General features: G+C 44.1%; 1 protein-coding gene and 1 non-coding gene across 3 annotated transcripts in view; one reads left to right on the forward strand and one right to left on the reverse strand.

Moving 5' to 3' along the window:
• Positions 1–1,881: 1,881 nt before the first annotated feature.
• The window catches only part of BMP6 (bone morphogenetic protein 6), a 156,610-nt gene continuing 130,754 nt past the window's right edge, over positions 1,882–27,737 (forward strand). Inside the window, exon 1 of one of the 2 annotated variants that reach the window (XM_039523155.1) lies at positions 1,882–3,170. In XM_039523155.1, the coding sequence (XP_039379089.1) occupies positions 2,624–3,170 (547 nt within the window). In that variant the 5' untranslated portion in view covers positions 1,882–2,623. The remainder of the gene's footprint in view (positions 3,171–27,737) is intronic. The other variant, XM_039523154.1, reaches the window with a different exon arrangement.
• Positions 12,717–12,799, reverse strand: TRNAL-UAA. Its single transcript has one exon. It is a non-coding gene; the product is annotated as a tRNA-Leu (tRNA).

The raw sequence follows: 27,737 nt of genomic DNA on the forward strand, positions 1-27,737 counted from the left end.
TTATTAATTTTGTTTTCAGTAATAAATAGGGGCTGGAGTTAGAAGTATTCTTCATCCATTGCTCTAAGGTTTGAAATAATTTTTAATAAGATTGTATAAGGTTTTCAAGCAGTTTGTGTACATATTACTACTTGTTCATAGATGAAGGCCAGAAGAGACCATTATGGATGATTTGGTTTGACCACCATCTGAATGATGCTGTATATGTGCCACTTTGTAAGTCTTTTTCTAAGAATATTGTACTATATTGTAGCCTGTTAAAATTACCGTAGATATGCCATTATTTAAGAACCAAAATGATTTGAAAGTAAATTTGATTATACTGAAAGTAATATACTTATATTCTAGGCAATTTAAATAGGTTGTATAAATTGGAGAAAGGATGAACAAAAAAGGCAGGTGATAATTTCAATTCACCATTTTTTTTTCTTTTATAAGCCTTGCAAGTAGAGCTAACTTAGTTATTATATGAAAGAGCTCTTTCAACAGAGCAAAACAACAACTTGGTTTATTTTAAAAATTTGTAAGTGCAACTGTGCACGAGCTTCCTTTCTATTACTTTATTCAGAAGCTATTCCTCTGAATTATTGTAATTATGGAATAACAGATGCATTGTTTTAGTTTGAAGGACTCCATTAAAATTAATGAGGGAAAACTCATGACTATCTGTGCAAGTGTATAAGCTGCTTAGGTCTGATTGGTGAAAAGTTTCTCTCTTTCATGATATGCCTGCCAGTCAACATTCTGAATCCTGCAGAGGGTGTTCTCCAGATTCAGACAGAGATTAATACTGTACCTTGACCCTACAAAAAACAAATTAAAAACTTAAAAAAAAACAACCCACACCTACTGGCAAATCCACACTACAAGGGTAATCACAGTGCAGTATAGATATATACAGGCAGAGGTTTTATTATAGTACCATATGTTTTACAACATATAGGAAGACACAATCCTTGAGGAGTTTACAATGCTTTAATTCCGCAGCCGGATCTGCAGGAGAGGACCCTTGCAGAGCCCCATTAACTAACTAGTTTTTTTAAAATTCTAAATATATAAGCTCTTTGGGGGCAGGCCTGTCTTTCTTATTGTGTTTGTACAGCATCTAGCACAATGGGATCCTGGTACATGAGAGGGACTGCTGGGTACCAATGTTCAGTATCATTTAAGAATAAAATAATGACTTCAGCTGGGCTCTCTGTGAGCACAAGAGTCTAATTGCAGGCCCAAATAAAACACAACCTAGTTGTCAGACATCAGCCCCTGGTGGGGAAGGGACTGGGTGGGAAGGAGTGGGATCACAACCCACAAGGCCTGAACCAGTTGCGATAGCATCATTTTGGGGCCCCTTTACATCCCAGCTAAGCCAAAACGATGCTGCCCTTGTCATTTTTCAGTTCAGTGAGGCTACCAAAAGAACTCAAATGAAAGCTTTTGTATTTGTGAATACAACCCGGTTACCATCACTCTCTTATACCAGTTAGAGGCTACGTGGTATTTTCATCTGGTTCTACCATTTTCCTGCCAAAAGCCGAAGTTTCAGAAACTGAAGAGGAAGCAACAATTTAACCCCCCTCCCCCAAACCACGTATTCTCGCCTAACATTAAACTACAGCCAGGGTCTTGCCTTCCACCCCTTGCCCCTTGTGTCCCGCACACCCACCTCCTCCGAGACACCCCCTCCCTTCCACGGCTTATTTCCCCATTCTGCAGCCGGGGAAGCCCAGAGCCAGTCGTTGCAGACGGCAACACCCCCGCTTGCAGCGGGCTTGGGGTGGGGAGACTCTTGCACGATGGACGCGGGAGGAGCCTCTTGAATAGCGGCTTTCGCTGTCTGTCAAGGGGGTGGGCGGGCGCTTCGGGGAGCTGGAGTGTGGTACCTGCCGGAGCGCGGCTCCCCTCAGTGAGTCAAGGCTGCCTGTCCCAGGAGGAGGAGCAGCGCCCGCGCATGTGATTTTTCTTTTTTGCCCCAGCATCACCCCTTCCAGCCGACCCCGGGGGACCTAGCAGCAGCAGCAGCAGGAGGCTCCAGCTCCCCTGCAGGGACTTACCTCCTGGAGAAAGTTTGCTTTTATTTTATCCCCCCCCTTTTCCTGACCCCCCGTCCGCTCCCAGGGCAGCGGGCTCCTGCGCCTGCCAACTCCGCAGCTGGCTCGCGCCGGGGGCTCCGGGGGCGCGGGGCGGGCTGGCGAGCGGCGCGTGTCCCACGGGGCTGGGCAGCGGGGGCTGCTCTGCGCGCAGCGAGCGGCTCCCGTCCCGGCTGTGAGTCCCCGCGGGCTGTGTGAGCGGGGCAGCCGCGGGGCGCGTTTGCTGCCTGTGGGGGCGGGAAGCCGTCCACCCCCACCCCGGGCGCACACCGGTTGCACCTGAGCAGCTCTGTTCCCCCCCCCCCCCCATTGCCGCCGCAGCCCTTCCTCGGGTCTGCCTGCGCGGCCGGGGGAGTGGGCAGAGTGACCATGCGAGAGAGAGGGAAGGTTTAACCCCTTCGCCTCCCCCCCCCACTCATGAATTAACTCCCGAGGGGGGGAGCAGCAGAGCCCGGGGACCAAAGGAGCCGGGCATCCCTCGTCTGCCTCAGAGGCGAGCCAGCAGCAGCAGCAGCAGCAGCACCCGGCTGGGAGCGATGCCTCTGAGGCTCGGCTGGCTTTGGTGGGGAGGGCTGCTGTGCAGTTGCTGCTGCTCCCCGCCGCCGTCCGTGCTGCCCCTGCTGCCCGCCGGGGGGGCGCTGCTGGCGGACAGCAGCAGGGAGCAGCCGCAGCCTCCAGACGCCTCCTCGCCTGGATTCCTCTACCGGCGCCTCAAGTCGCACGAGAAGCGGGAGATGCAGAAGGAGATCCTGTCGGTGCTGGGGCTGCCGCACCGGCCCCGGCCGCTGCACGGGCTGCAGCCGCGGCCGCCTCCTCCCCAGCAGCAGCAGCAGCAGCTGCCTCCGCCGGGCAGGCTCAACTCTGCTCCTCTCTTCATGCTGGATCTGTACAATGCCCTGTCCAGCGAGGAGGAGCAGGGGCCGGGGGCAGAGCGCCGCCGCCTGCAGCCCCCCACCGCTCACACCCTGCAGCGCAAGACCCTCATCCCCCAGCCGGGACCCAGCGGCGGCTCCCCCTCGACCAGCTCGCAGGACAGCGCCTTCCTCAACGACGCGGACATGGTCATGAGCTTTGTGAACCTGGGTGAGTGTCAGGCGGCCGCGTGGGGCCCGGGGCGGGCCAAGGGGGAGACGCGGGCTGGGCGGTGGAAGCAGGTGGCATCGGAAAGTGGGCACAGCGCGAGGGCTCGGGAGGCAGAGCCAGCCCCCAGCCGCATTTGGAGGCTCTTGGTTGTGAATCCGGGGTAAGAACATCGGTGTGTCTCGGCGCTGGGCTGCGCTTCTCCCCGAGGTAGCGGAGATCTTACTAGAGCTGACTCAACTTCTCCCTAGCACATCGCTAGACAGCCCCGCTGCTTAGGCACCGTACTGGCCCTTCACTGCATCCCAGGGCGAGGTGCTACCTGAACCTCTTACACGCACCCGCTCAGCGTTCCCTGGGATCTGCTCCATGGTGGGCTCTCCTCTTTTGCCCCTGCAGGAGGGCACTCACCTAGCACTTCAAGTCTTCAAATGCTAATTAGTTAAGGGCAGCAAAACATTCAGTGACTGAGCCCTTTTTTGTTGTTGTTTGACAGTTTTTGCCTGGGGCAGGAGAGTCAGGCTTGGCTGCCTGTTGTACATGTGAATGTGCACACATAGGCTGCCCAATTTATTTATTTATTTTGCAATGAGGTCCTGGATGGCTGAATGTGTTGATTCTTGAGGAAACCAATGTTTGTTCCCGAGTCACTGTTTAGTTACAGCCGCCTACATGAATATGTTGTCAGGGATCAAACCAAAAAACCAAACACCACCCATTCCCCCCCAAAAACACAGTTGCCCATCATTTGCTATATTGAATGTGCACTATGTTCTTAACATATGATTGTAGCAGATAAAGGTGGAAAGGTTCTAACAGATCATTGAATCCATCTCACTTCAAATGCACAGTGTAGTCCCCAGAGAAAGGAGGTTATTATTAAAGTGATGCTGCACTTGATATAATCCAGAAGGCCATATCATAATTATTTTCAATTCAATAAGATTAAACAGGCCTTTGCTATTTCACTTAATTTTGAAGATGATTTTCAAATTACATTTGGATAATCTGATACATGCACCAACTTGATAATTAACTTTTTTCCCTCAGAGACTTGTCTGCTGTTGGTTGGTTGTTTTCTATATGTGTAAAATAATGTGAGGTGGAAGGAGATTAGGTACCCTTAATGTTTTGGACAACTTAAGTCATAGTTTAGGGCAGCTGTTCATAGAATCATAGAATATCAGTGTTGGAAGGGACCTTAGGAGGTCATCTAGTCCAACCCCCTGCTCAAAGCACCACCAATCCTCAACTAAATCATCCCAGCCAGGGCTTTGTTAAGCCTGACCTTAAAAACCTCTAAGGAAGGGGATTCCACCACTTCCCTAGGTAACCCATTCCAGTGCTTCACCACCCTCCTAGTGAAAACGTTTTTCCTAATATCCAACCTAAACCTCCCACACTGCCACTTGAGACCATTACTCCTTGTTCTGTCATCTGCTACCACTGAGAACAGTCTAGATCCATCCTCTTTGGAACCCCCTTTCAGGTAGTTGAAAGCAGCTATCAAATCCCCCCTCATTCTTCTCTTCTGCAGACTAAACAATCCCAGTTCCCTCAGCCTCTCCTCATAAATCATGTGCTTCAGCCCCCTAATCATTTTTGTTGCCCTCCGCTGGACTCTTTCCAATTTTTCCTCATCCTTCTTGTAGTGTGGGGCCCAGTACTCCAAATGAGGCATCACCAATGTTGACTAGAGGGGAATGATCGCGTCCCTCAATCTGCTGGCAATGCCCCTACTTATACAGCCCAAAATGCCATTAGCCTTCTTGGCAACAAGGGCACACTGTTGACTCATATCCAGCTTCTCGTCCACTGTAACCCCTAGGTCCTTTTCTGCAGAACTGCTGTCTAGGCATTCGGTCCCTAGTCTGTAGCAGTGCATGGTATTCTTCCGTTCTAAGCACAGGACTCTGTGCTTATCCTTGTTGAACCTCATTAGATTTCTTTTGGCCCAATCCTCTAATTTGACTAGGTCGCTCTGTATCCTATCCCTACCCTCCAGAGTATCTACCACTCCTCCCAGTTTAGTGTCATCTGCAAACTTGCTGAGGGTACAGTCCATGCCATCTCCAGATCCTCCAGTAGTAGAATAGCAAGGGTCATTCTGCAGGTTAGGATTGCATTGGCAGAGCTGTGGGTGTGGTGCACATCTGTATAACACTTGCCCATCCCCTGAAAGTTTTTGGCCAGTAATACAACAAAACTGACAGACTAGAGTTGTATGGACACTGAAATTCAGCACCATCTTTTCCAATAAAAACAAACAGAATTGAGTTGTATCCCATCGTTTTAGGCCTCATATAACTAAATATCTCTTATAATTTAACATTTATGTTATGATAGTGTCCAAAGGCCCTAATTTGGATTGAAGCCACTTTGTTTTAGGTGCTGAACAAAGACATAGTTATGGCTGTGTGAAATATATGGTAGTCAGTTGCACCCAAATTGTGGCAGGAACCAGCAGTATTGCACAGGCAGTGCACTCATAGTCCTGGGGCAGGAGCAAAGAATGTCTTGAGTTGCTCAGCTGTGATCCCTCTGTTTGGTTATGAAATGGTGTGGTCTGGCTATGAAGAGTACCCAGTCCTCTGCCAGAAGAATGGTGACTGACATTTGGAACACAATAGGAAGGTATATGTAATGGGCAGATGCTAAAATAAATTCTGTTAGACATCAACCTTATTTTTAAACAGATCTCATTTTCCGAATGTTATAAATGTGCCATGTACCAAAGAGAGAATTTAAATGGAAAAACAGAAAACACTTTTAAATAAGTTTTCTCAGAAATGCTCCCAGTTCCACGCGCAGGGCCAGGTAGGCAGGCAGAGCTTCAGAGTCTCAATGCGTGGATGAGACGATGGTGTAGAGAGGAGGGGTTCATGTTCATTAGGAACTGGGGAAACTTCTGGGATGGGAGGAGCCTATACAGGAGAGATGGGCTCCACCTAAACCAAAGTGGAACCAGACTGCTGGCACTAAACATTAAAAAGGTTGTAGAGCAGTTTTTAAACTAGGAGATGGGGGAAAGCCGACTGCTGCAGAGGAGCGTGTGGATTGGACACAGACTTTTCTTAAGGGAGAGTCTGATGATAGAGAATCTCCAGGTTATAGTCAGGAGCAGAGGACTGAAAAGTATAATGTAAGGGCCAGATCAGATGATAAACAGTCACATAAAAAAGAATCTGGCACATCAGAAAAAGGCAGGCTAATAAACAGGGACAAGTTTTTAAAGTGCTTGTACACAAATGCCAGAAGTCTAAATAATAAGATGGGTGAACTAGAGTGCCTTGTGATAAAGGAGGATATAGATATAATAGGCATCACAGAAACCTGGTGGACTGAGAGCAATCAATGGGACACAATCATTCCGGGGTACAAAATATATCGGAAGGACAGAACAGGTCGTGCAGGGGGAGGAGTGGCACTATATGTGAAAGAAAGTGTAGATTCAAATGAAGTAAAAATCTTAAGCGAATCCACATGTTCCATAGAGTCTCTATGGATAGAAATTTCATGCTCTAGTAAAAATATAACATTAGGGATCTATTATCGACCATCTGACCAGGACAGTAATAGTGATGATGAAATGCTAAGGGAAATTAGAGAGGCTATCAAAATTAAGAATCCAATAATAGTGGGGGATTTCAATTATCCCCATATTGACTGGGAACATTTCACTTCAGAACGAAATGCAGAGATAAAATTTCTCGATACTTTAAATGACTGCTTCATGGAGCAGCTGGTACGGGAACCCACAAGGGGAGAGGCAACTCTAGATTTAATCCTGAGTGGAGCGCAGGAGCTGGTCCAAGAGGTAACTATATCAGGACCGCTTGGAAATAGTGACCATAATAGAATAGCATTCAACATCCCTGTGGTGGGAAGAACACCTCAACTGCCCAACTCTGTGGCATTTAATTTCAAAAGGGGGAACTATACAAAAATGAGGGGGTTAGTTAGACAAAAGTTAAAAGGTACAGTGACTAAAGTGAAATCCCTGCAAGTTGCATGGGCCCTTTTTAAAGACACCATAATAGAGGCCCAACTTCAATGTATACCCCAAATTAAGAAAAACAGTAAAAGAACTAAAAAAGAGCCACCGTGGCTTAACAACCATGTAAAAGAAGCAGTGAGAGATAAAAAGACTTCCTTTAAAAAGTGGAAGTCAAATCCTAGTGAGGCAAATAGAAAGGAGCACAAACACTGCCAACTTAAGTGCAAGAGTGCAATAAGAAAAGCCAAAGAGGAGTTTGAAGAACAGCTAGCCAAAAACTCTAAAGGTAATAACAAAATGTTTTTTAAGTACATCAGAAGCAGGAAGCCTGCTAAACAACCAGTGGGGCCCCTTGACGATCAAAATACAAAAGGAGCGCTTAAAGACGATAAAGTCATTGCGGAGAAACTAAATGGATTCTTTGCTTCAGTCTTCACGGCTGAGGATGTTAGGGAGATTCCCAAACCTGAGCTGGCTTTTGTAGGTGACAAATCTGAGGAACTGTCACAGATTGAAGTGTCACTAGAGGAGGTTTTGGAATTAATTGATAAACTCAACATTAACAAGTCACCGGGACCAGATGGCATTCACCCAAGAGTTCTGAAAGAACTCAAATGTGAAGTTGCGGAACTATTAACTAAGGTTTGTAACCTGTCCTTTAAATCGGCTTCGGTACCCAATGACTGGAAGTTAGCTAATGTAACACCAATATTTAAAAAGGGCTCTAGGGGTGATCCCGGCAATTACAGACCGGTAAGTCTAACGTCGGTACTGGGCAAATTAGTTGAAACAATAGTAAAGAATAAAATTGTCAGACACATAGAAAAACATAAACTCTTGAGCAATAGTCAACATGGTTTCTGTAAAGGGAAATCGTGTCTTACTAATCTATTAGAGTTCTTTGAAGGGGTCAACAAACATGTGGACAAGGGGGATCCGGTGCACATAGTGTACTTAGATTTCCAGAAAGCCTTTGACAAGGTCCCTCACCAAAGGCTCTTACGTAAATTAAGCTGTCATGGGATAAAAGGGAAGGTCCTTTCATGGATTGAGAACTGGTTAAAGGACAGGGAACAAAGGGTAGGAATTAATGGTAAATTCTCAGAATGGGGAGGGGTAACTAGTGGTGTTCCCCAAGGGTCAGTCCTCAGACCAATCCTATTCAATTTATTCATAAATGATCTGGAGAAAGGGGTAAACAGTGAGGTGGCAAAGTTTGCAGATGATACTAAAATATTCAAGATAGTTAAGACCAAAGCAGATTGTGAAGAACTTCAAAAAGATCTCACAAAACTAAGTGATTGGGCAACAAAATGGCAAATGAAATTTAATGTGGATAAATGTAAAGTAATGCACGTTGGAAAAAATAACCCCAACTATACATACAACATGATGGGGGCTAATTTAGCTACAACGAGTCAGGAAAAAGATCTTGGAGTCATCGTGGATAGTTCTCTGAAGATGTCCACGCAGTGTGCAGAGGCGGTCAAAAAAGCAAACGGGATAGGAATAATTAAAAAGGGGATAGAAAATAAGACTGAGAATATATTATTGCCCTTATATAAATCCATGGTATGCCCACATCTCGAATACTGTGTACAGATGTGGTCTCCTCACCTCAAAAAAGATATTCTAGCACTAGAAAAGGTTCAGAAAAGGGCAACTAAAATGATTAGGGGTTTAGAGAGGATCCCATACGAGGAAAGATTAAAGAGGCTAGGACTCTTCAGCTTGGAAACGAGAAGACTAAGGGGGGATATGATAGACGTATATAAGTAAAGTTATTTACTTATTCCCATAATACAAGAACTAGGGGTCACCAAATGAAATTAATAGGCAGCAGGTTTAAAACAAATAAAAGGAAGTTCTTCTTCACGCAGCGCACAGTCAACTTGTGGAACTCCTTACCTGAGGAGGTTGTGAAGGCTAGGACTATAACAATGTTTAAAAGGGGACTGGATAAATTCATGGTGGCTAAGTCCATAAGCCAGGATGAGTAAGAATGGTGTCCCTAGCCTCTGTTCGTCAGAGGATGGAGATGGATGGCAGGAGAGAGATCACTTGATCATTGCCTGTTAGGTTCACTCCCTCTGGGGCACCTGGCATTGGCCACTGTTGGTAGACAGATACTGGGCTAGATGGACCTTTGGTCTGACCCGGTACGGCCTTTCTTATGTTCTTAAGTTTTATACAGTGGAATGCAATTGTAACGAACTGATATAGTAAAACTCCATTTAATGTGAAGAAGAATGAAACACCAATATTATTCCAATACATGTCAATGTGCAACGTACTTTTCCATTTTTAATGAAGTTCTGTAAAGTTTAGACTTCACAGTAAGAAGCTTCAGTGTCATCTTAAAATAGATGTTTTGATAAATGTTGATCCTAGAGTTAAGCAGCAGAACTATGACTCTTATCCAGGAAGAGATTGCTTCAAAGATGACGTTGTTGAAATACAGTTGTTGAGCATTCCATGAGTTTCCTAATGTACAGCAATGATATGTTAACTCAAATTTTAAAATGTAGCTGTCAAACTATTACCACAGAAAGATACATATTTTTTTGAGTCAAGGCCTGGATGATGCACACTCATAGAAACTCTTGGGCCAAAGTTAGATGGAAAAATCAATGGGCTTAAGACTGTGGAGTTTCTGCCCCTTTATGTGATTGCTTGTTAGAGTTTGGCCACCAAAGGAGCAGACAGTGGGCATGGCCTTCTTAAACTCTGGATGCTCTGGAATTGGTGAGGAAATTCTGTGGAATTTGAGGCAAATATGCAGTGGCTCAGAGCTTCCCCGCCACTCTCTGCCAGCCCAGTCTGCTTTGGCAGCACTGTCAGCTGCCAGGGCATTCCCAACTATTGCTGGCTCTTTTCCTTGCCACTAGGGTTCTCGAGGGAGTATAGCAGGAGTGTGTGTAAATTAATGAGCACAGGGTCAGGGTTATTTTACTCTAGGAATTCCAGGAGAAGGATGCTGTGGAGAGTAACACTTCTCTAGTTCCATCTGCTTTCCAACCAGCTGGGCTTCTCCCGAACCCACAGAAGCCTGACTGCATGTAGTTCAGGCAGGTAAGCTTTGCAGAGTAGAGGGGAGGATGCCACATTGCCACCACCACCTTATTTTTATATATTTTGGCTTATGGGTTTCGTCCTGCAAGGTGCTTACAAATTCCCAGAAGTGTTGAGCATCGGCAACACTTACTGACTTCAGTGGGAATTTTGGGCACTTTGGGCAAGTTGTTTAGCACTTTGCTGGCTAAAGCCATTGCGGAAAATTATTGGAGAGGATGATACTCCCCTCTCTACACTAAAAGCACTGGTTTCTGTTGTGAGCAAAAACATTCATTAGGTTCAAATGAGTTCAAATAATTTGGATCAAGACACTTATATAATGACCAGGGAAAATTATTCATGTAATGTATTGAAATAACAGTTAAAGTGCTAGCTATGGGTATCAGGAAGTATGAATCAACATTAGAAATTTCTCATCAACATCCAAGTTGCGAGTCGTAAAAGATAATGTCACTTATAATAATTGTCTGTTATTAAACTGTTCATAGATCAACAGACTGAGATTGTTCAATTGGTTCTTGGGATGTGTTGGTCTCTTGCAAATGTACTAATGACTACTCTTTAATGCAAAATAACAGGAAGCTTACTGATATAGCATAAGATAGAGACAAGTTCTGATGGGAGAAAGACAGCCTGAATTACTGCTTATGAAAATGGGAGTCGGTATGGTATATCCTAGGAAAAAGCAGCAAAAATGTACAGGATTTCAGTGTCTTTCAGTGCTCCTATGAGGTATATACCAAAAAACTGCCAAACCTCATAGTTGAATTCTCTTCTCCTGCAATCACCACCAAAATGATTTTCCTGGTACTTGCATGTGGTCAGTATTTCAATGACTGGATGCTGACTAAATACAAAGGTTACTTCTGAACAGCATTGTCAATGTTTTTTAAAGGTGTTGTCTTTTGACTATTTGTAAAATAGTGGCTGCAAAAGAAATTGGAGTGTCCTTCAGAGTCATTTTAATAGAATCAGAAATATAAATTCTTCTGTGAGTGTGGACCCTGTTGTAGGTGCTCGCATGTCTTATGCATGCAAGATACTTTTTTTCTTTTTTACTAACAGTGTTCATCAGGAAATGCCTGTGTCCTGTTCTATCTTCTCATGCTCCTGTGTGAGGGCACAGATGGTAGAGTGGCCACAATCCTCCCTCTGATTGTCTGTGGCAGTGAGATAGAACCTGGACAATATTTGACATGTTACTTTTCTTTGAGCTTCAAACACCTCTCCTAGACAAATCCTGTGAAGAAATCCTTCTTCACGCTCTTTATTACATTTTTTAAATGTGGAGATTCCAGAATAAAAGGGTTGGGGGCAAGGTTCAGGAACAAAATGAGGAGGGGCACAGAAACTTCACATTTGTTGTCTGCTCTGATAAAGCCCATTTCCTGGCCAGCTTTGATCTTTTTTTGGGCTGACTTGGACTCTTATGGCTGCTGTGCCATGAAGGAGATTGTGAATGTCTTGTGCCGAAGCCACCTGGCTGTAGGTGACTTTCTGCCGCTGGGGAACTGCACCAGGGATTATGCTGGTGTAAGTCCTTGTTGAATCTAGACCAGCACCATCAAAACAACAATATTCCTGCATTTAGTTTAAAATGTAAACATTGTATATTGTGTTTCTAACTTAAATAAGGAAAGAGAGAGGCCCAGACTACCCAAGTAATTGAGAGGGGTAGTTAGTGCTATGGAATCTTACATCTTCACTAATTTGAACAATTTAAGATGTTAGAGCAAAGTACTCATTCCTTAAGAGAAAGAAGCAAGCCCCATTGATTATCTCTGCTGTTTCCCAATCAGTAAACCTCATTAAGTATGATTAATTTGCTACCAATAAGCACCTCTATTTGATTATTTATAGCAATGAAGTTTTATTGTTCTGCCATCATACAACAAATTTTATGTAACTGGAAACTATCTAACTCCAGGCAAATTGTTGACACTTGTAATCTTGTTGCTCAGAGCTGATGTAAACAGTCCATTTGCAATACCCAACATCAAGTTTTATTGGTTCTAGAAAACCTGGGAACTCTGCTACATATTCTTGAGTACTATCTAATTAAACATTATCTATGGACTATTTACATAGAAGATTAGGGTTGGAAGGGACCTCAGAAGGTCATCTAGTCCAACCCCTTGCTCAAGGTAGGGCTGATTCCGAGACAGATTTTTACCCCAGTTCCCTAAATGGCCCCCTCAAGGATTGAACTCAGAAACCCTGGGTTTAGCAGGCCAGTGCTCAAACCAATGAGCTATCCCTCCCCCCAATAAATAAATAGAGATATACCTATCTCATAGAACTGGAAGGGACCCTGAAAGGTCATCAAATCCAGCCTCCTGCCTTCACTAGCAGGACCAAGTGCTGATTTTGCCCCAGATCCCTAAGTGGCCCCCTCAAGGATTGAATTTACAACCCTGGGTTTAGCAGGCTAGTGCTCAAGCCACTGAGCTATCCCTCCCTCTTTTTAAAACAGCAGCTACCAGGAGTGGGGTTCGAACCCACGTGGATATCCATCCATTGGATCTTAAGTCCAACGCCTTAACCACTCGGCCATCCTGGTGCAGGTGAATATTAACATATATTAATATATATTAACATATAGCAGAGCACTCTTCTAATGAGAATAGTCTCAAATAACTAAATTAGTGCAAACCTCAGCTTGCTCTTGTCTATATGTAGGGGTCAGCAGTGATGTAGCTACATCAATAGCTGGCTACTGAGTACTGAACTGCAATTGTTCCCAGTTTAGATTTTCTTCCATCTCCTTTTGCTTTTGCCATTATTAGGTGGCATGATCTGGGCTGATGCCATTATGGAGATGATTCTTAAATTAGTCAATTTTTGCAATATGTTGGAATAATGATGTTTTTGTCAAATTGCCTATCTGAAATTTACTCTTGGATGGCTGGACATATGATTTGTTATGATCTGTCTTATATAGGCCCAAATTTCTGCATAGTGGGGTTAGTTTTCCTGGCTTGTAGTTTGATAGAACTCTCTTGTTTGCTTTTTCCATTGAGAATCTTGGGATTGCTTGGCAGATTCAAGTGCAAGTTCTTAAGGAACTGTTACTTAAATAAGTGGCTTGATTTTTTTTCAAAAGTGAGGTCAAATTGAGTAAACGTGACAGAATCAAGCCCTAAGGTGGCAGTATCAGCCATCAGGAGCTGTTTCTTAACTGTACTCATTTATTACAAATGGGCTTGATAATTGCCGTGATATTGCTCATGGCTTTTGTGCTCTTAATATTTATGACAATCAGAGTCTAGACACCCAAAGGAGAGAACAGGGGATCTGAACCCCGAAGAATAAGCAATTGAATTAGCTGATTGTGTGCAATGTTAATATGTATAAATATAGGTTAAGTAAGGTCTTTTGTGGAAGTGGGTAATGCTCTGAACTTGACGGTCATTAGGAGATATATGTACAGGCTGTGGTTATGCATGTGTACAGTATATATGTGTAGAAAATTGTTATTGTAACCAGGGTGCAGCTACAGCATCACCTCACAGCAGTGTGGGGAAGCAATCAGGCAAGGAGTGGCACCTCCCAATCTAGTTGTTTACACAAAACTAACTCCAAGCACGTAACATTGTACAATCCAGGGAAAGTAAGTGGTGGACCATTAAAATTAATGGAAAGACACTGAAACTGAAAAGAAAAACTCAGTCGTGGAAAACTAAGGGAGGAGGGAGTTTTCCTCCCCTCTCTGTTTAACCATTAATTACCATGTCTGAGAGAAAGGAAAAAAACAAATCCCCCCAACCCTCCCCCCTCCAACCTGCAAACCCTATTAAAATGGAAAAGGTTTGAAGTGAAGGCTAACCAGAAACTGAGGGCCAGCATCAAAGCAGGGTGCTGTCCCTGAAGCACTGGTTCTCCTCTAGGACAGAGGCCATGCTAGGAAACTGTTCAGAGGCCATTGGTAACTTGTATTAGAGAAGGGAATTTAGCTAACATAGAAGTGCAAAGCCTGAGGTTTTGTCTTTATGGTCTTCTATGTAACTTGTATGTGTTTTTTTCTTTATTATTTCACCTTTGAATCTGTGAGATTTATCTATTAAATAAACTTTTGGTTTATTTTTACACAAAGCAAGTCACTGTTGTGCAATCTGGGTGCAGTGTGAGGCCCTGAGCAGATGATGACTGGGGCCAGGATTCACTCCTTTGGTGAAGAATGATGAATCAGAAGGGAGAAGTCTGAGTGTCTGGTAGTTAAGAATTTGGGGGATGCATTTGAGGAGACATGGGACCAAAAGGGCTTATTGGCGTCATCCTGCAAAGAGTAAGTAGGTGGATGGAAGCCAAGATGAGACCTTCATGCTTGAAGGCTGGCTACTGGTATCAGAGTTCTGAGCTATAACAGCAGAGCATTAAAGCACCCATAGTAACAAGGCAGGCAATGACAGAACCCCTTACTGGGCTGATTGATCCCCAAAATGTTACAGTATTCACTCAGATTTTAGTCCAGATTTACTGCTGACCTAAGCAGGTGCATCTGCACTGAAACCTATGCCATGTTATTCTGCAAACACTTTTGAAATGATCTAAAAATTCTGGTTTGCCAATTCATGGGTCCATGTCCCCTGATTTGTCTGAGCTGTCTATTTTTGACCTCCACAAAATCATTAAGGTACCATTCCACCTGCTTGAGGCTTGTAGTTTTCAAGAACAGATTTTGATCTTTTGATGGCCAGGCATTTTGTTTGGATTAACAGCAAAGAGTCCTGTGGCACCTTATAGACTAACAGATGTATTGGAGCATGAGCTTTTGTGGGTGAATACCCACTTCGTCAGATGTATTCACCCACGAAAGCTTATGCTCCAATACGTCTGTTAGTCTATAAGGTGCCACAGGACTCTTTGCTGCTTTTACAGATCCAGACTAACACGGCTACCTCTCTGATGTTTGGATTAAGCCCCTTTTTATTTTGGAGTATGTATAGGATCTAAGGCTGGGGCAGAAATGGTTATTTATTTATTTATTTTTGGAAAGAATGTAAATATTTCCCCTTTAAATTGTAGTTTGTGTTATATGGAGACATCTTGTTGCTTAACAGAGCTGCTGTCTGTGTATTCAGTGTTGCTTCCTGTGGTGACATAAATAAATTTTGGGGTAACATTTTCAGAAGTGTGTAAGTAACTTAGAAGTTGAAGTCCATTTCAAAAATGTCTTGGACATAGGTGGTCGGAACCAAAACCCATTGCACTCAATGGGAAAATTCCCATTGATTTCAATGAGCTTTGGATCAGAGCTTGAGGAGCCTGAATCTCATTGCGTTTGAATGAGACTTAGGGTCCCAAGTAGAGCAGGAGCAAGTAGAGCAGTTCTGACAGTGAGTGGAATTTTATTCCCTCAGAATTGTTAACCCAGTTCCACTTGCAGCGCCAAATGCTACCTTCAGTTTCCTTTGCTCAACTCCAGTGAAGATAGTTAATTACCCCTCTGCAACCTTACTGAGTTCAGTTTCACTGGGGACAGAAATGGTGGGATGACTAAGTAACCAAGATGCTGGCAGCCATGGTGTTTTAATCCCATGTTGTCTGTACCTGCTTTGAGCATGGTTAATCAACTCAGTGATTTCCTGGAGCCCTTCCTATACTAGCACACTCACTGTGGCTAAGAATGATAGAACTGAACAAGTGGTAGCAACAGTGGGAATTTTTTGGGGGCAAAAAAGTCTAGTGTAGACATAGCCTAAATGTTCTGCAAATTGAAACAGGAGCTATGCTTTTAAGAGTCCTGCACATGACTATCTTGATCCAATGTAGTGTTAATCTCAAGAATACATAGCCATTTCCCTATGAACTTCCCCTTAAAAACTTTCAGTGGTAACACCTGATGTTCTTCACTAATGCCCAGTATAACGAGAATTCAGAACACTTGGCTCCGTATAAACTCAGAATATTGGTGGATCAGATATTTGTGTATAAATAAAATCATTGTGAAAATGCCTACTTAGAATACAGAAGCACAGTATTTGAAATCTATGCAGTGTATAATTGTACTGTACAGCTTAAGTGGCTTTGCAAATTAATCAAGACAGTTTGAATACTTGTGCTGCAGGAATCAAGATTTGCCAGTAATAAAGAAGAAAGTGTTTTAAACAGTACTGCAAAGACATATAATTTCATCTTTTTTCTAATGTTTCTTTTACAATAAGACCAGAATGAATCAGTTATTTCTAGCTGTGTAAATGTAAGATGTATTTAATCAAGGTAAAATCTTGCTTTATGAGTCACAATTTCTTTGTCATAAAGTGCATTTAAAAATTTATACAACATAAATGTTCATATTAGTAGTATACTACATTATGCAGGTGCAGATTCACACGTATCTTGTCAGTTTCTTTGCATTACACTTGCCTGGCATATACTGTAAAGGTGTTAGACACTCTGTTTACATATGTGCTAAAGGGTGACATAATGTCTATTGAAGCAAAGTCACTGAGCTCCAAACTAGGCAACACGGAGCACTTAAAAATGAAAACAGATCAAAGCTCAGAGAGAGGTTGCAATATTCACAGCCATGAGCAAAGAGGTGTTTGAGAAAAGGGGCAGTTTGTCTGAAACAGAGGTGCATAATTGCATCACTGTATCTCCAGAATCCCTTGAGTTTCCAGACTGTTTGATAAATGAATCTGTGAGAATAAATTTTTTAGCAGCAATTCCAGAAAGCCTGCTGAAAATTGTCCAAATAAGTTAGGAAAAAGGTTAAATTATGGCAAGCACATACAAGATGAGAAATCTTAGTCTGCTTGCCTTTTTATAGACTACACTATAGAAGTTGTGCAGAATTGGACATTCATTGTAGTGTGACTTTAATATTTTTCAAACATAGTGCAATGTCTGCAGTAGAGACTTATGCCTTGGAATGAAGTAACAATTGCTTTTTTAATGCCATTTGAATGTGGTTTTGATCAGCAGAATTTCTCTTCTTGAGAAAAGTGGATTTGGATGTTACCAAATGAATATGCACAAATTAAAAGGGGGGAGGGTTGAAAAAGTAACTTTTTTGACATCACTTCACTGTAGATTTTTTCCAGCACTGTTTCTTCCCTCCTGCTGATCCCCATGATGCTGTTTCAGTCCCATTTAACCTTGACAAAGTGTGTTTGTGTAATTAAATAATGAGAGACAACACTTACCAATGCAGCGTTACTATGCACATTTTGTTTATACAGATTTTCATTATTGCACAACATTGACTGAAACTTCTCATCTAGCTTTGTGAACAAGAGACTCCTCCAGAATGGACATCATCTCCCTCAAGGACTTGCATTATGGTGGCCTGTCTTGAATGAGGAGGGCTAGATGAGACTCCCTTTCAAACCAATAAATAGGACATTAAGCACAGCCACTAGGTTGCTGCAGAGCAATACCAGGCATTTCCTTTCCCAGGGAAATACCATGCTGTCACCATAATGCTCCCAGTCCTGCATGGACTGTGGAAGAGAAGGGATCAAACCTGTGTCTTTTGCATAGCAGCAAAGAATACTAAAGCCACCAGGCCAACTTTTATTTTTTATTATTATTTTTACTTTAATAATGGCTTTGGAACAATAGAATTCCCAATCCAAGTTGCATATTTGAACTACAAAAGGGATCTGTATCTGTGTGTGGTTTTCTTTATATGCATCTTCTTCACAATGAAGTTGGAACTGACCTAGTAAAGCTTCTGGTCATCAAGAGTGCTATCCTTGTCACATTACATAGCTAGGATGCTTGGATTTTAATACAAAATACCACAAACACAGTTTTAAAATTTGGACATTTTAATCAGTAGTTATGTATATAAAAATGATATCTGAATGCCTAAGCATAGACTTGATTCCCACACATAGAATATCAGTGCCTAATTTGGACAATTAAGTTTGAAAATTGAAGTCTCAGTTGCAAAAAGGCAATTTTTCGTCTCTCACAAACCCTCTAGTCCTTCCATCCTCATGGCCGTTCTTTTGAATGCAAAGTTACAGACCTTCTTAGTTAATTATTGTAACATCAAAAGTCTTTGACATGAAAGGGACCAAGCAGTGGCTATACGAGATAATGATTTGTTTATAACAATAATTTAAACAGTATATGAGAAGGATAAACATGTGTGTCCTGCCAACATTTGCTTTATGTTCTCTGCAAGCTTCAATGATTGACTCTCTTGGCTTCCCCTTTCAAATGTTTCTCCCTTTAAAAATAAAACAAATTGCAGGAGAGAAAAATCTTTCATATTTAACGAGGTTTCTATTTAATATGCTATAGGGGATAGCCAGAAACAAAATATACACTCATGTAGTTCAATAAAGGATAATTCGCATTTAGAGCTGTCTTTATTCTGTTTCTGGTGTGTAGTGGTTTTTATGCTCCTACAAGCAATCCAATCCAAAATGCTGTAACAGCAATCCAATCCAAAATGTTCCACCCTGCAGTGTGTGGAAAGTTTATTACTTACTAGAAAGTCTCAGGATCTTACTTTGTTTCATCCAAGGTTCTCAAAACACTTCACGAACATTTAATTAAGCCTCACAACTTGCTCTGAGGAACGTAACTATCTGTTATACTCCTTTTCCAAATGGCTATCTGAGGCATGGAGTTTGTGACTTGCCCAAGGTCACCCATGAAAATTGGTAGGAGAGCAGTGGAGAGAACGCAGAAGTCCTGACTTCCAGTCCTATGCTCTAACCCAGGGGTGGGCAAACTTTTTGGCTTGAGGGCCACATCTGGGTGTGGAAATTGTATGGGTGGCCATGAATGCTCACAAAATTGGGGGTTGGAGTTTGGGAGGGGGTGAGGGCTCTGGCTGGGGGTGTGGGCTCTGGGGTTGGGCCAGCAATGAGGAGTTCAGGGTGCGGGAGGGGGCTCTGGGTTGGGGCAGGTGCTTAGGGTGGAGCGGGAGGGGGGAAGGGTTCCGACTGGGGGTGTGGGCTCTGGGGAGGGGCTGGGGATGAGGGGTTGGGGGTGCAGGAGGTTGCTCTGGGCTGGGACGGAGGGGTTCGGAGGGCAGGATGGGGATCAGGCCTGGGGAAGGGGGTTGGGGCACAGGAGGGGGTTGGGATTCAGGCTCTGGGTGGTGCTTACCTCAAGCAGCTCCCAGAAGCAGTGGCATGTCCCCTCTCCAGCTCCTACACGGAGGCATGGCCAGGCAACTCTACACGCTGCCCTGTCCACAGGAGTAGCCCTTGCAGCTCCCGTTGGCAGCAGTTTCTGGTCAATGGGAGTTGCGGGGGCAGCGCTTGGGGTGAGGGCAGTGTGCGGAACCCCCTGGCTGTCCTTACATGTAGGAGCCAGAGGGAGGACATGCCGCTGCTTCCAGGAGCCGTGTGGAGTGGGGCAAGCCCCCGACCCCGCTCTCCTGCTGGAGTGGGGCAAGCCCTGTATCTCGCTGCCCGGCGGGAGCTTGAGGGCCGGATTAAAATGTCTGGAGGGCTGGATGCGGCCCCCGGGTCGTAGTTCTCCCACTCTGCTCTAGCCACTGATCTACGCTCCCCATAATTGTATTGGCAGGTATGCAAAAGACTTGTAAACAATGGCAAGCCAGTGGAACTGTACAATCTACCTTCAATTCCTAATGTCACTTATTGGAAGGTCTTAAAAAAAACAGGAATTCTCATTACTCATTCTTACAACATCTTTTTCCTCCTGTGCACCAATTTCCACCTCCTATTTTAGTCTTGTGCTGGTCTCTTCAGGCTTCTGAGTATCCTGTTGATGGATTTGTCTTCTTTCTCTGTTGTTCTGCATAATGTTTCTCTAGGTCACCCTCTTTTTCTCTTCCAGGTGGTTTCCATATTATCACTTGATGTGCAAGTTGTGCTGGTGGCACTTTTAAAACATGTCCTAAATATATCTGTTGTCATCATACACGTTTGATTCTTTAGATTGATTTGCTTTCCTTAGAATTTCTGATGTTGCAAGAAACTCTTTCCAATGAACTTTGAAGATCTTTTGCAGGCATTTACTTTGGAATGAGTTCATCTTCTTTTCAGTTTCCATTGTAGATTTCAATGACTCTTGTGTCAGTGCCAATCATGCTACTCTTCTAAATCTTTTCACCTTTATGAAAATTGTTTGCTGCTTTTGATATTTGTTGCTTGACATCACACATAGAGTATTACCATCATTGCACATCTCACTCCCTAGATGGGTAAAATGCCTTACTAGTTCTAGAGTTTTTCCCTCTACTCTTATGGTTGCTTTTGGGAGAGTGATAGGCATATATGCTTTCTCCTTGCTGATGAACAAATTGACTTGTTTTGCTATGGCCTTGTCTACACTACACAGTTTTGTCAACTGCTATAAGTACATTGCTTGTGCATGTTCACAGAATACTCCTTCTGTCAGCGGAGCGTGTCCACAGTTGGTGCTCTAGCATTGGCAGTGAGAGCAGTGCCCTGTGCTACTCACCACCTTCTGCAGCTAGGAGTTGTGGGAAGGCAGAATAAATTGCAGTGCATAATGGGTGCGGGTTCAGTGTCTCATTATGCAGTTTCTTCCGTCCCAGCATTCCATGGGCTTCCGACTGCATTTGAGGGCATGTTTCAAAGGCCCGTGTTTACTGTGCACCCACCATCTCTGCCTGAAAGGATGGATCCTGCACCGCTCTCTACTATTGTGGTCACTATTATGAACACATCACAACTGGTCATGCAATATATCATGAGCATCCAATCTGAAAGGGAATCGGAGTTGCCGTGGAAAGAAACAAAACACCAGATTACTTTTGGTATTCACAGAGCAGCTGAACACAGTGGACTGTCAGTTTTGGGCTTGGGAAACAAGCACTGAGTGGTGGGATCACATCATTATGCAGGTCTGGGATGATGAGCAGCGTCTGCAGAACTTTTGATGCGGAAAGCTGCCTTCCAGGCACTGTGTGCGTAGCTCACCCTAGCACTGGGGTGCAGGGACACCAAAATGAGAGCTGCCCTCTCGGAAGAGAAGCACGTAGTGATCGCTGTGTGGAAGCTGGTGACTCCAGAATGCTACTGTTTGGTCACGAATCAGTTTAGAGTCAGGAAGTCCACCGAGGGGGTTGTATTAACACAAATGTGCAGAGCCATTAATTCCCTCCTGCTATGAAGGACTGTGACTCTTGGCAATGTGCGTGAAATAGTGGATGGGTTTGTGGCAATGCAATTCCCTAATTGCAGTGGGGCGATAGGTGGCACACATCCCAATTTTGGCCCCGGACCATCTTGCGACATAGTACATTCAATAGGAAGGGGAACCTCTCTATGGTATTGCAGGTGCTTGTGGATCACCGTGGGTGTTTCTCTGACATCAACGCAGGGTGGTCAGAGAAGGTGCATGACACACGCATCTTCAGGAAGACTGGCCTATACAGGAAGCTGCAAGCAGGGACTTTCTTTTCAGGGCAGAAGATTCCAGTGGGGGATGTTGAAGTGCTCATATTCATCCTGGGAGACCTGGTGTACCCTTTACTCACATGGCTCATGAAGCCTTACATGGGAAACCTGGACAGAAGCAAGGAGCGCTTCAACAATAGGCTGAGCAGGTGCAAAAGGACAGTTGAATGTGCATTTGGCAGATTAAAAGCACACTGGCGCTGCCTGTATGGCAGGTTAGACCTACATGAGGAAAATATTACCATGGTCATAGCAGTCTGCTGTGTGCTCCATAATATTTGTGAGGCTAAGGATGAAAAGTTTGCCTGGGGTGGAGCGCAGAGACAGATTGCCAGGCTGCTGAATTTGAGCAGCCAGATACCAGGGCTATTAGAGCAGCACAATGGGGGGGCTATTTGCATCAGGGAGGCTTTGAGGCATCATTTTGACAATGAGCACCCGTAAGGTGTCTTTCCATACAGCACTTTACCATGCTTTGTTAACTTGCTGCCTTTGCATGAAAATTGTGATGATTCCTGACTGTGATTTGTAGTCAGCAAATGATCAAATTGCCACTATGTATTGCTACCAGCAGCAACAACCAATCTCTATTTGTCTCCTACAGACTTTGTTTTTATTAAATACCATTTAACAACATAAACAAAATGCTTGGTGGGAGTGCAGGACAGTGTAGACTCTCATAGCTGTGGTTAAGTCTAGCTGTAATTTTGGAAGTTGTCGAAGGGGTGGAGTGAACAGGGTACCGAGACGTTCCAGGAAGTTGCAGGGAATGTGTGAGACGAGTTTGGGAAGGGCATAGAAAGCAGTTCTGTATTGGCTTCCGGGGGAGGGAGGGCAGGTGAGCGTGCATGTGTTCTGGATGGAGCATGATTAGGGACTTCAACATCTCTGTTTCCTCCTCCATCACTTTTATCATCCACTCCCATTCCTTTACAATGCACTCCTCATTCTCCTTTTTGTCCAGCCTTTCTATTTTAAAATTTTCCTTCAGGGTCTCTATCCATTCCCTGTGTTCTCTTTTTTTTTTTCACCTCTGAGGATTGAAGTACCTCTCGGAACATGTCCTTCTTGCTCCTCCTTGGTCGCTTCCTTATCTGGCGGAGGTTCTCTGCTGGTGGGTAGGGGGTTCCGCTGAAGGCCACATCTCCTGAAGCATAAGAAACAATGCACAGAAGTATGATTGTTAGTTCATGCACAGCATTGAATCATTATAGTAAAATACACCTCTTTTTTACATACTAATCACTTTCTCGCTGTCCCTTGGCAAGCACACATGTTGGCGAGCACCCTAAACATGGTGAGTTTGGCCCATGTGTGTGGGTGTTGGGTGCTAAAGATGGGGCAAACAGTCTAGGTGGTTTTTTAAGGGGATCACTACAGGAAACTAGAGACATTATTGTAAATTCGGCCACTATTTTTCACAGGTGGGGGTCATTGAAGCCGATCTCTCACTCCTGAGGGTAAGCAAGGGTGCATCTCCTGCATGCATGCGGCTTCGGAACCATTCCCTTTGCTGCTTGCCTGTGTGCCACTTTGGTCCTTGCACAAGTGATTGCCGATTGGCATGGGAAAGGTTCCTACAATGGAGGAAGGAATAAAGCAGCTCTGCCAAGGAACCTTCGCTAGAGAATTGGCGAATACCTCCAGGAAAGTTTCCTAGAGGTCTCTCTGGAGGATTCCCATGAAATATCAGTGTGCATTAACACACTGTTCTGCTGCACTGCTTAGCTACACAAGGGAATGTGGAGCACACGTAAACACAGCTAGTCTTGTACATTTCTATCCCTTCACCCACTTCTAGACTGTACAGAGCAAAGAGAAGTTCTACCTCATATAACCAAGCAGCATCTACTCAAAAAGATCACTTACCAGAGCTTTCCTCTCCTGCATCATGCACACTGTGAAGCTTAAAAGCTTGTACCTTCCACCAACAGAAGTTGGTCCAATAAAAGATATTAATTCGCCTACCTTGTCTCTCTCCTATCCTGGGACCAAAATGGTTACAACGCTGCAATAAGTAGAACAATATCATTGGCAAAAACAAGGTCATCCAATTGTGCTTTATCATTTGTCCATAAAACTCCTTGGTTACCTTCTGTGGTTACTTTCCTCATGACATAGTCAGTGACCAGTGCAAACAATAGTGGGGAGATAATATACACCTTACTCCAGTTGCACGGCAAACCATTTATCAGCACTATTGCAAATGGTGTACAGTCTATTCACCTGCTATATGAATGCTATGACTACTTCTTAGACATGACTGATAGGAGTAGAGTCACTCTTACAAATTGCTTTTGCACTCAGATCTGATCCTGACAGGGCCTCTGGGCACTACTGTAATATCAAAGTCCATTCATATTACTGCAATTTGCCAAAAGTGCCAATTTTTACATGATAAAAAAGCTACTCTTTAAGTCTCTGATATAAAAAGACATTTAATTACAGTGGTTATAGACTGATGGTTAGAGAGTTGAAGGGACGCTGCCCCATATTACCAGGGCAGTAGCTGCTTAATATAATGGGGCTCTGATTTTGGTTGTGGGTGGGGAGGATGTCTCTAGTTGTTACTATAATGCAAAGAATAGCAAAGACTCTGTAATCAGGGAAACTTAGAGGAGTAAATAATAAAATTTGTACAGTGCTTTTCATATGCAAAACATCTCAAACTGAATTACAGAGTGAAACAAAATGTTGGCCAAATATAATATGGGCCATGGGTAAGTTTTGAGGGAAGGAGTAGATATTAACCATTCACAGAGCAGTCCCTTGGGTAGAGTGAATTGGGGCAATGGCTCTGGGCTCCGCACTTTTGGGGGCCTTGTGGGTTGGTGCGATTGGCCGGCGCGGTCGGTCCCGGAAGAAACAAATCTGTCATGTCTGCCCCAGGCCCTTCACCCCCCTAGTAATGGCCCTGATCATTCATGTTGATAAGTGCCAGGTCAGTGATGAACTTCAGTACTCACTGGGAGCCACTGTCTGAAAACATGCAGGTTAGCCACAAAACCAGAAATAAGTATATGCTACGGAAGCAGCATCAGTGTGCTCTAATGTTTTATTCCCTGTATATCCTGTGGGAGTAATCTGTGCCGGATCTACAAGTGCATTTGCTTGGTCACAGGGCATATGCATGTAAAAGTGAAGCTTTGCCTGCTGAAACCCATCCTGGAATGGAAGGAGTCAGATTTAGGGTGGACATCTTCTGCCCTATGGGTTTCTTGGTGGATACCAATGTGTGGAGACCTGAAATTTGGCCTTATCTTGTCTCTGTTTCTGATGCCAAACTACTGAACTATAATTTCCAGCCAGTTCTTTTTTTACATACTTCTTAAAATGCAGCTTTGAACTAGAAGAGGTAACTGATTGAGCAAACGCTTTAAACTTGAAAGGTATTGGATAAACTCTTACTGAGTGAGGAGTTATACATACAGCCCATGGTTAAAGTGAAGGTCTTGTTAATTATTGAGACAATGAAAGAGGCACACTTAGACAAAGCAATGTTCATGCTGAAAGAAGATTAAAAGTTTAAGTATAGTAATACGTTTTATGTTGACTGTTACTTTTTATGGGAAAGTTTATATTTAAATAACATATAGCGCAATGATTGGAGGCCAAAATAATAATTCCTTTATATATCAGGAACTATTGGAATTGGGGCCATCTGATACGTTCACTATTGTCTGCCTCGATTAAAAACAATTTTATGGGGTCCCAAAAAACACTTTGTTGCTCCTGGCAGCAATCTGTAGATTTGGCAGCTTTGATTCCCTAAAACCTGAAGAGATAATTCATTAATTCATAGCACTTTCCAGGATAAACCCTGCAAAGCTCATCTGAAAAAAAAGTTAATCCCTGCTGTCACTCAAAAAATTACATTTGTCTTCAGAGACAAAATATAAAGGTACATAAGAACATAAGAATAGCCATACCAGATCAGACCAAAGGTCCATCTAGCCCAGTATCCTGTCTTCCAACAGTGACCATTGCCAGGTGCTCCAGAGGGAATGAACAGAACAGGTAATCATCAAGTGATCCATCCCCTGTCACCCTTTCCGAGCTTCTGGCAAACAGAGGCTAAGGACACTATCCCTGACCATCTTGACTAATAGCCATTGATGGGGCCTAACCTCCATGAACTTATCTAGTTCTTTTTTGAACCATGTTATAATCTTGGCCTTCACAGCACCCTCTGGCAAGGAGTTCAGCAGGTTGACTGTGCATTGTGTGAAAAAATACTTCCTTTTGTTTTTTTTAAACCTGCTGCCTATCAATTTCATTTGGTGACCCCTAGTTCTTGTGTTATGAGAAGAAGTAAATAACACTTACTTACTTTCTCCACACCAGTCATGATTTTATAGACCTCTGTCATATCACCCCTTAGTCATCTCTTTCCCAAGCTGAAAAGTCCTAATTTTATTAATTTCTCCTCAAATGGCAGCTGTTCCATACCCCTGATCTTTTTTGTTGCTCTTTTCTGAACCTTTTCCAATTCCAATATATATTTTTTTGAGATGGGGCGACCACATCTGCACACAGTATTCAAGGTGTGGGCGTACTATGGATTTATATAGAGGCAATATGATATTTTCTGTCTTATTATCTATCCCTTTCTAAATGATTCCCAACATTCTGTTCGTTTTTTTGACTGCCGCTGCACATTGAGTGGATGTTTTCAGAGAACTATTCACAATGACTCCAACATCTCTCTCTTGAGTATTAACAGCTAATTTAGACCTCATCATTTTATATGTATAGTTGGGATTATGTTTTCCAATGTGCATTACTTTGCATTTATCAACACTGAATTTCATCTGCCAAATACTTTCTGGGCTGGGCATAGGTGCCGACTCTGTGGGTGCTCCGGGGCTGGAGCACCCACGGGGAAAAATTAGCGGTTGCTCCATACAGGGGCGGCTCAATGTATTTTGCCGCCCCAAGCACGGCAGTCAGGTGGCTTTCGGCGGCGCGCCTGCGGGAGGCCCTCTGGTCCCGCGCCTTCAGTGTACCCACCACCAAATTGCCTCCAGTGGACCTCCTGCAGGTGTGCCGCCAAAGGCAGCCTGACTGCTACCCTCACAGTGACCGGCAGGCCGCCCCCCGTGGCTTGCCGCCCCAGGCACGCGCTTGGTGCGCTGGTGCCTGGAGCTGCCTCTGGCTCCACACCCACTGGCAGCCGAGCTTCCCTCTCCTCGCCTCCTCCTCCCCACTCTCAGCGTGCAGTGTCCCCGCTACTCCCTCCCTCCCAGCACTTCCTGGCCCCCCGCTGCCTAACAGCTGTTTGGCGGTGCTAAGGACTTTCTGGGAGGGAGGGGGAGGAGCGGGGATGCAGCACACTCAGGGGAGGAGGTGGAGAAGAGGCAGGGCAGCGGCGGGGACTTGGGGGAAGGGGGTGGAATGGGGGCAGGAAGGGGGCGGGGCTGGGGTGGGAAAAGATGGGGTGGGGTGGGGACTTTGGGGCAGTAGTGGGGCTAGGGACAATGGGGGTCGAGCATCCACCGGGCAGAGGGGAAGTTGGTGCCTATGGGGCTGGGTAGCTACAGAAATCATATGCCATCATTTCAGTCTTCTGACTGGATGAGTTACGCAACTAATCAAGAGTGAATTTTGAATTACAGACTTTCATGTCAGATTTGCAGTTGTTTAATTATACCATTCTACATGGGAGCTAAACACTGATTACTCCTGAGTATTTGCCCTGGCAGAGCTAGAGCACTAGAAGAGTCTTGGAAAGCCAACCCAAAATAGTCACACACACAAAAGTCAAATGCAAACCAATATTTGCCAAATAATTATTTTGCAATATTAAACCAGTAGTGGGTGCTCATTTACATGGAATCACAGGGTTCCACTAGCAGACAAGAATGGGGAGAAAGCAGCATTTGGCTTACAGAAAAGCCCTACATTGACTCCAGTGTAGGAAGCCAATATCAGGGTTTTGCTTGTCCCTGGACATTTGCAGTGACTGCTCGCTCCATCAGGGTGGTGTGATGGCACTTGGCATCCCTGAGGGACACATGCAGCTGAGAGAGTGATGGACAAGTGTTACACATTAAATGACAACTCTAACCCTCTCTGGAGATCTCAAAGCACTTACAGACATTAATGATAACCCTCATCACCCAGCTGCCCCAAGGCGTG

Source organism: Mauremys reevesii, linkage group 2 (assembly GCF_016161935.1).
Source record: "Mauremys reevesii isolate NIE-2019 linkage group 2, ASM1616193v1, whole genome shotgun sequence".
NCBI classification, from domain to species: domain Eukaryota; kingdom Metazoa; phylum Chordata; order Testudines; family Geoemydidae; genus Mauremys; species Mauremys reevesii.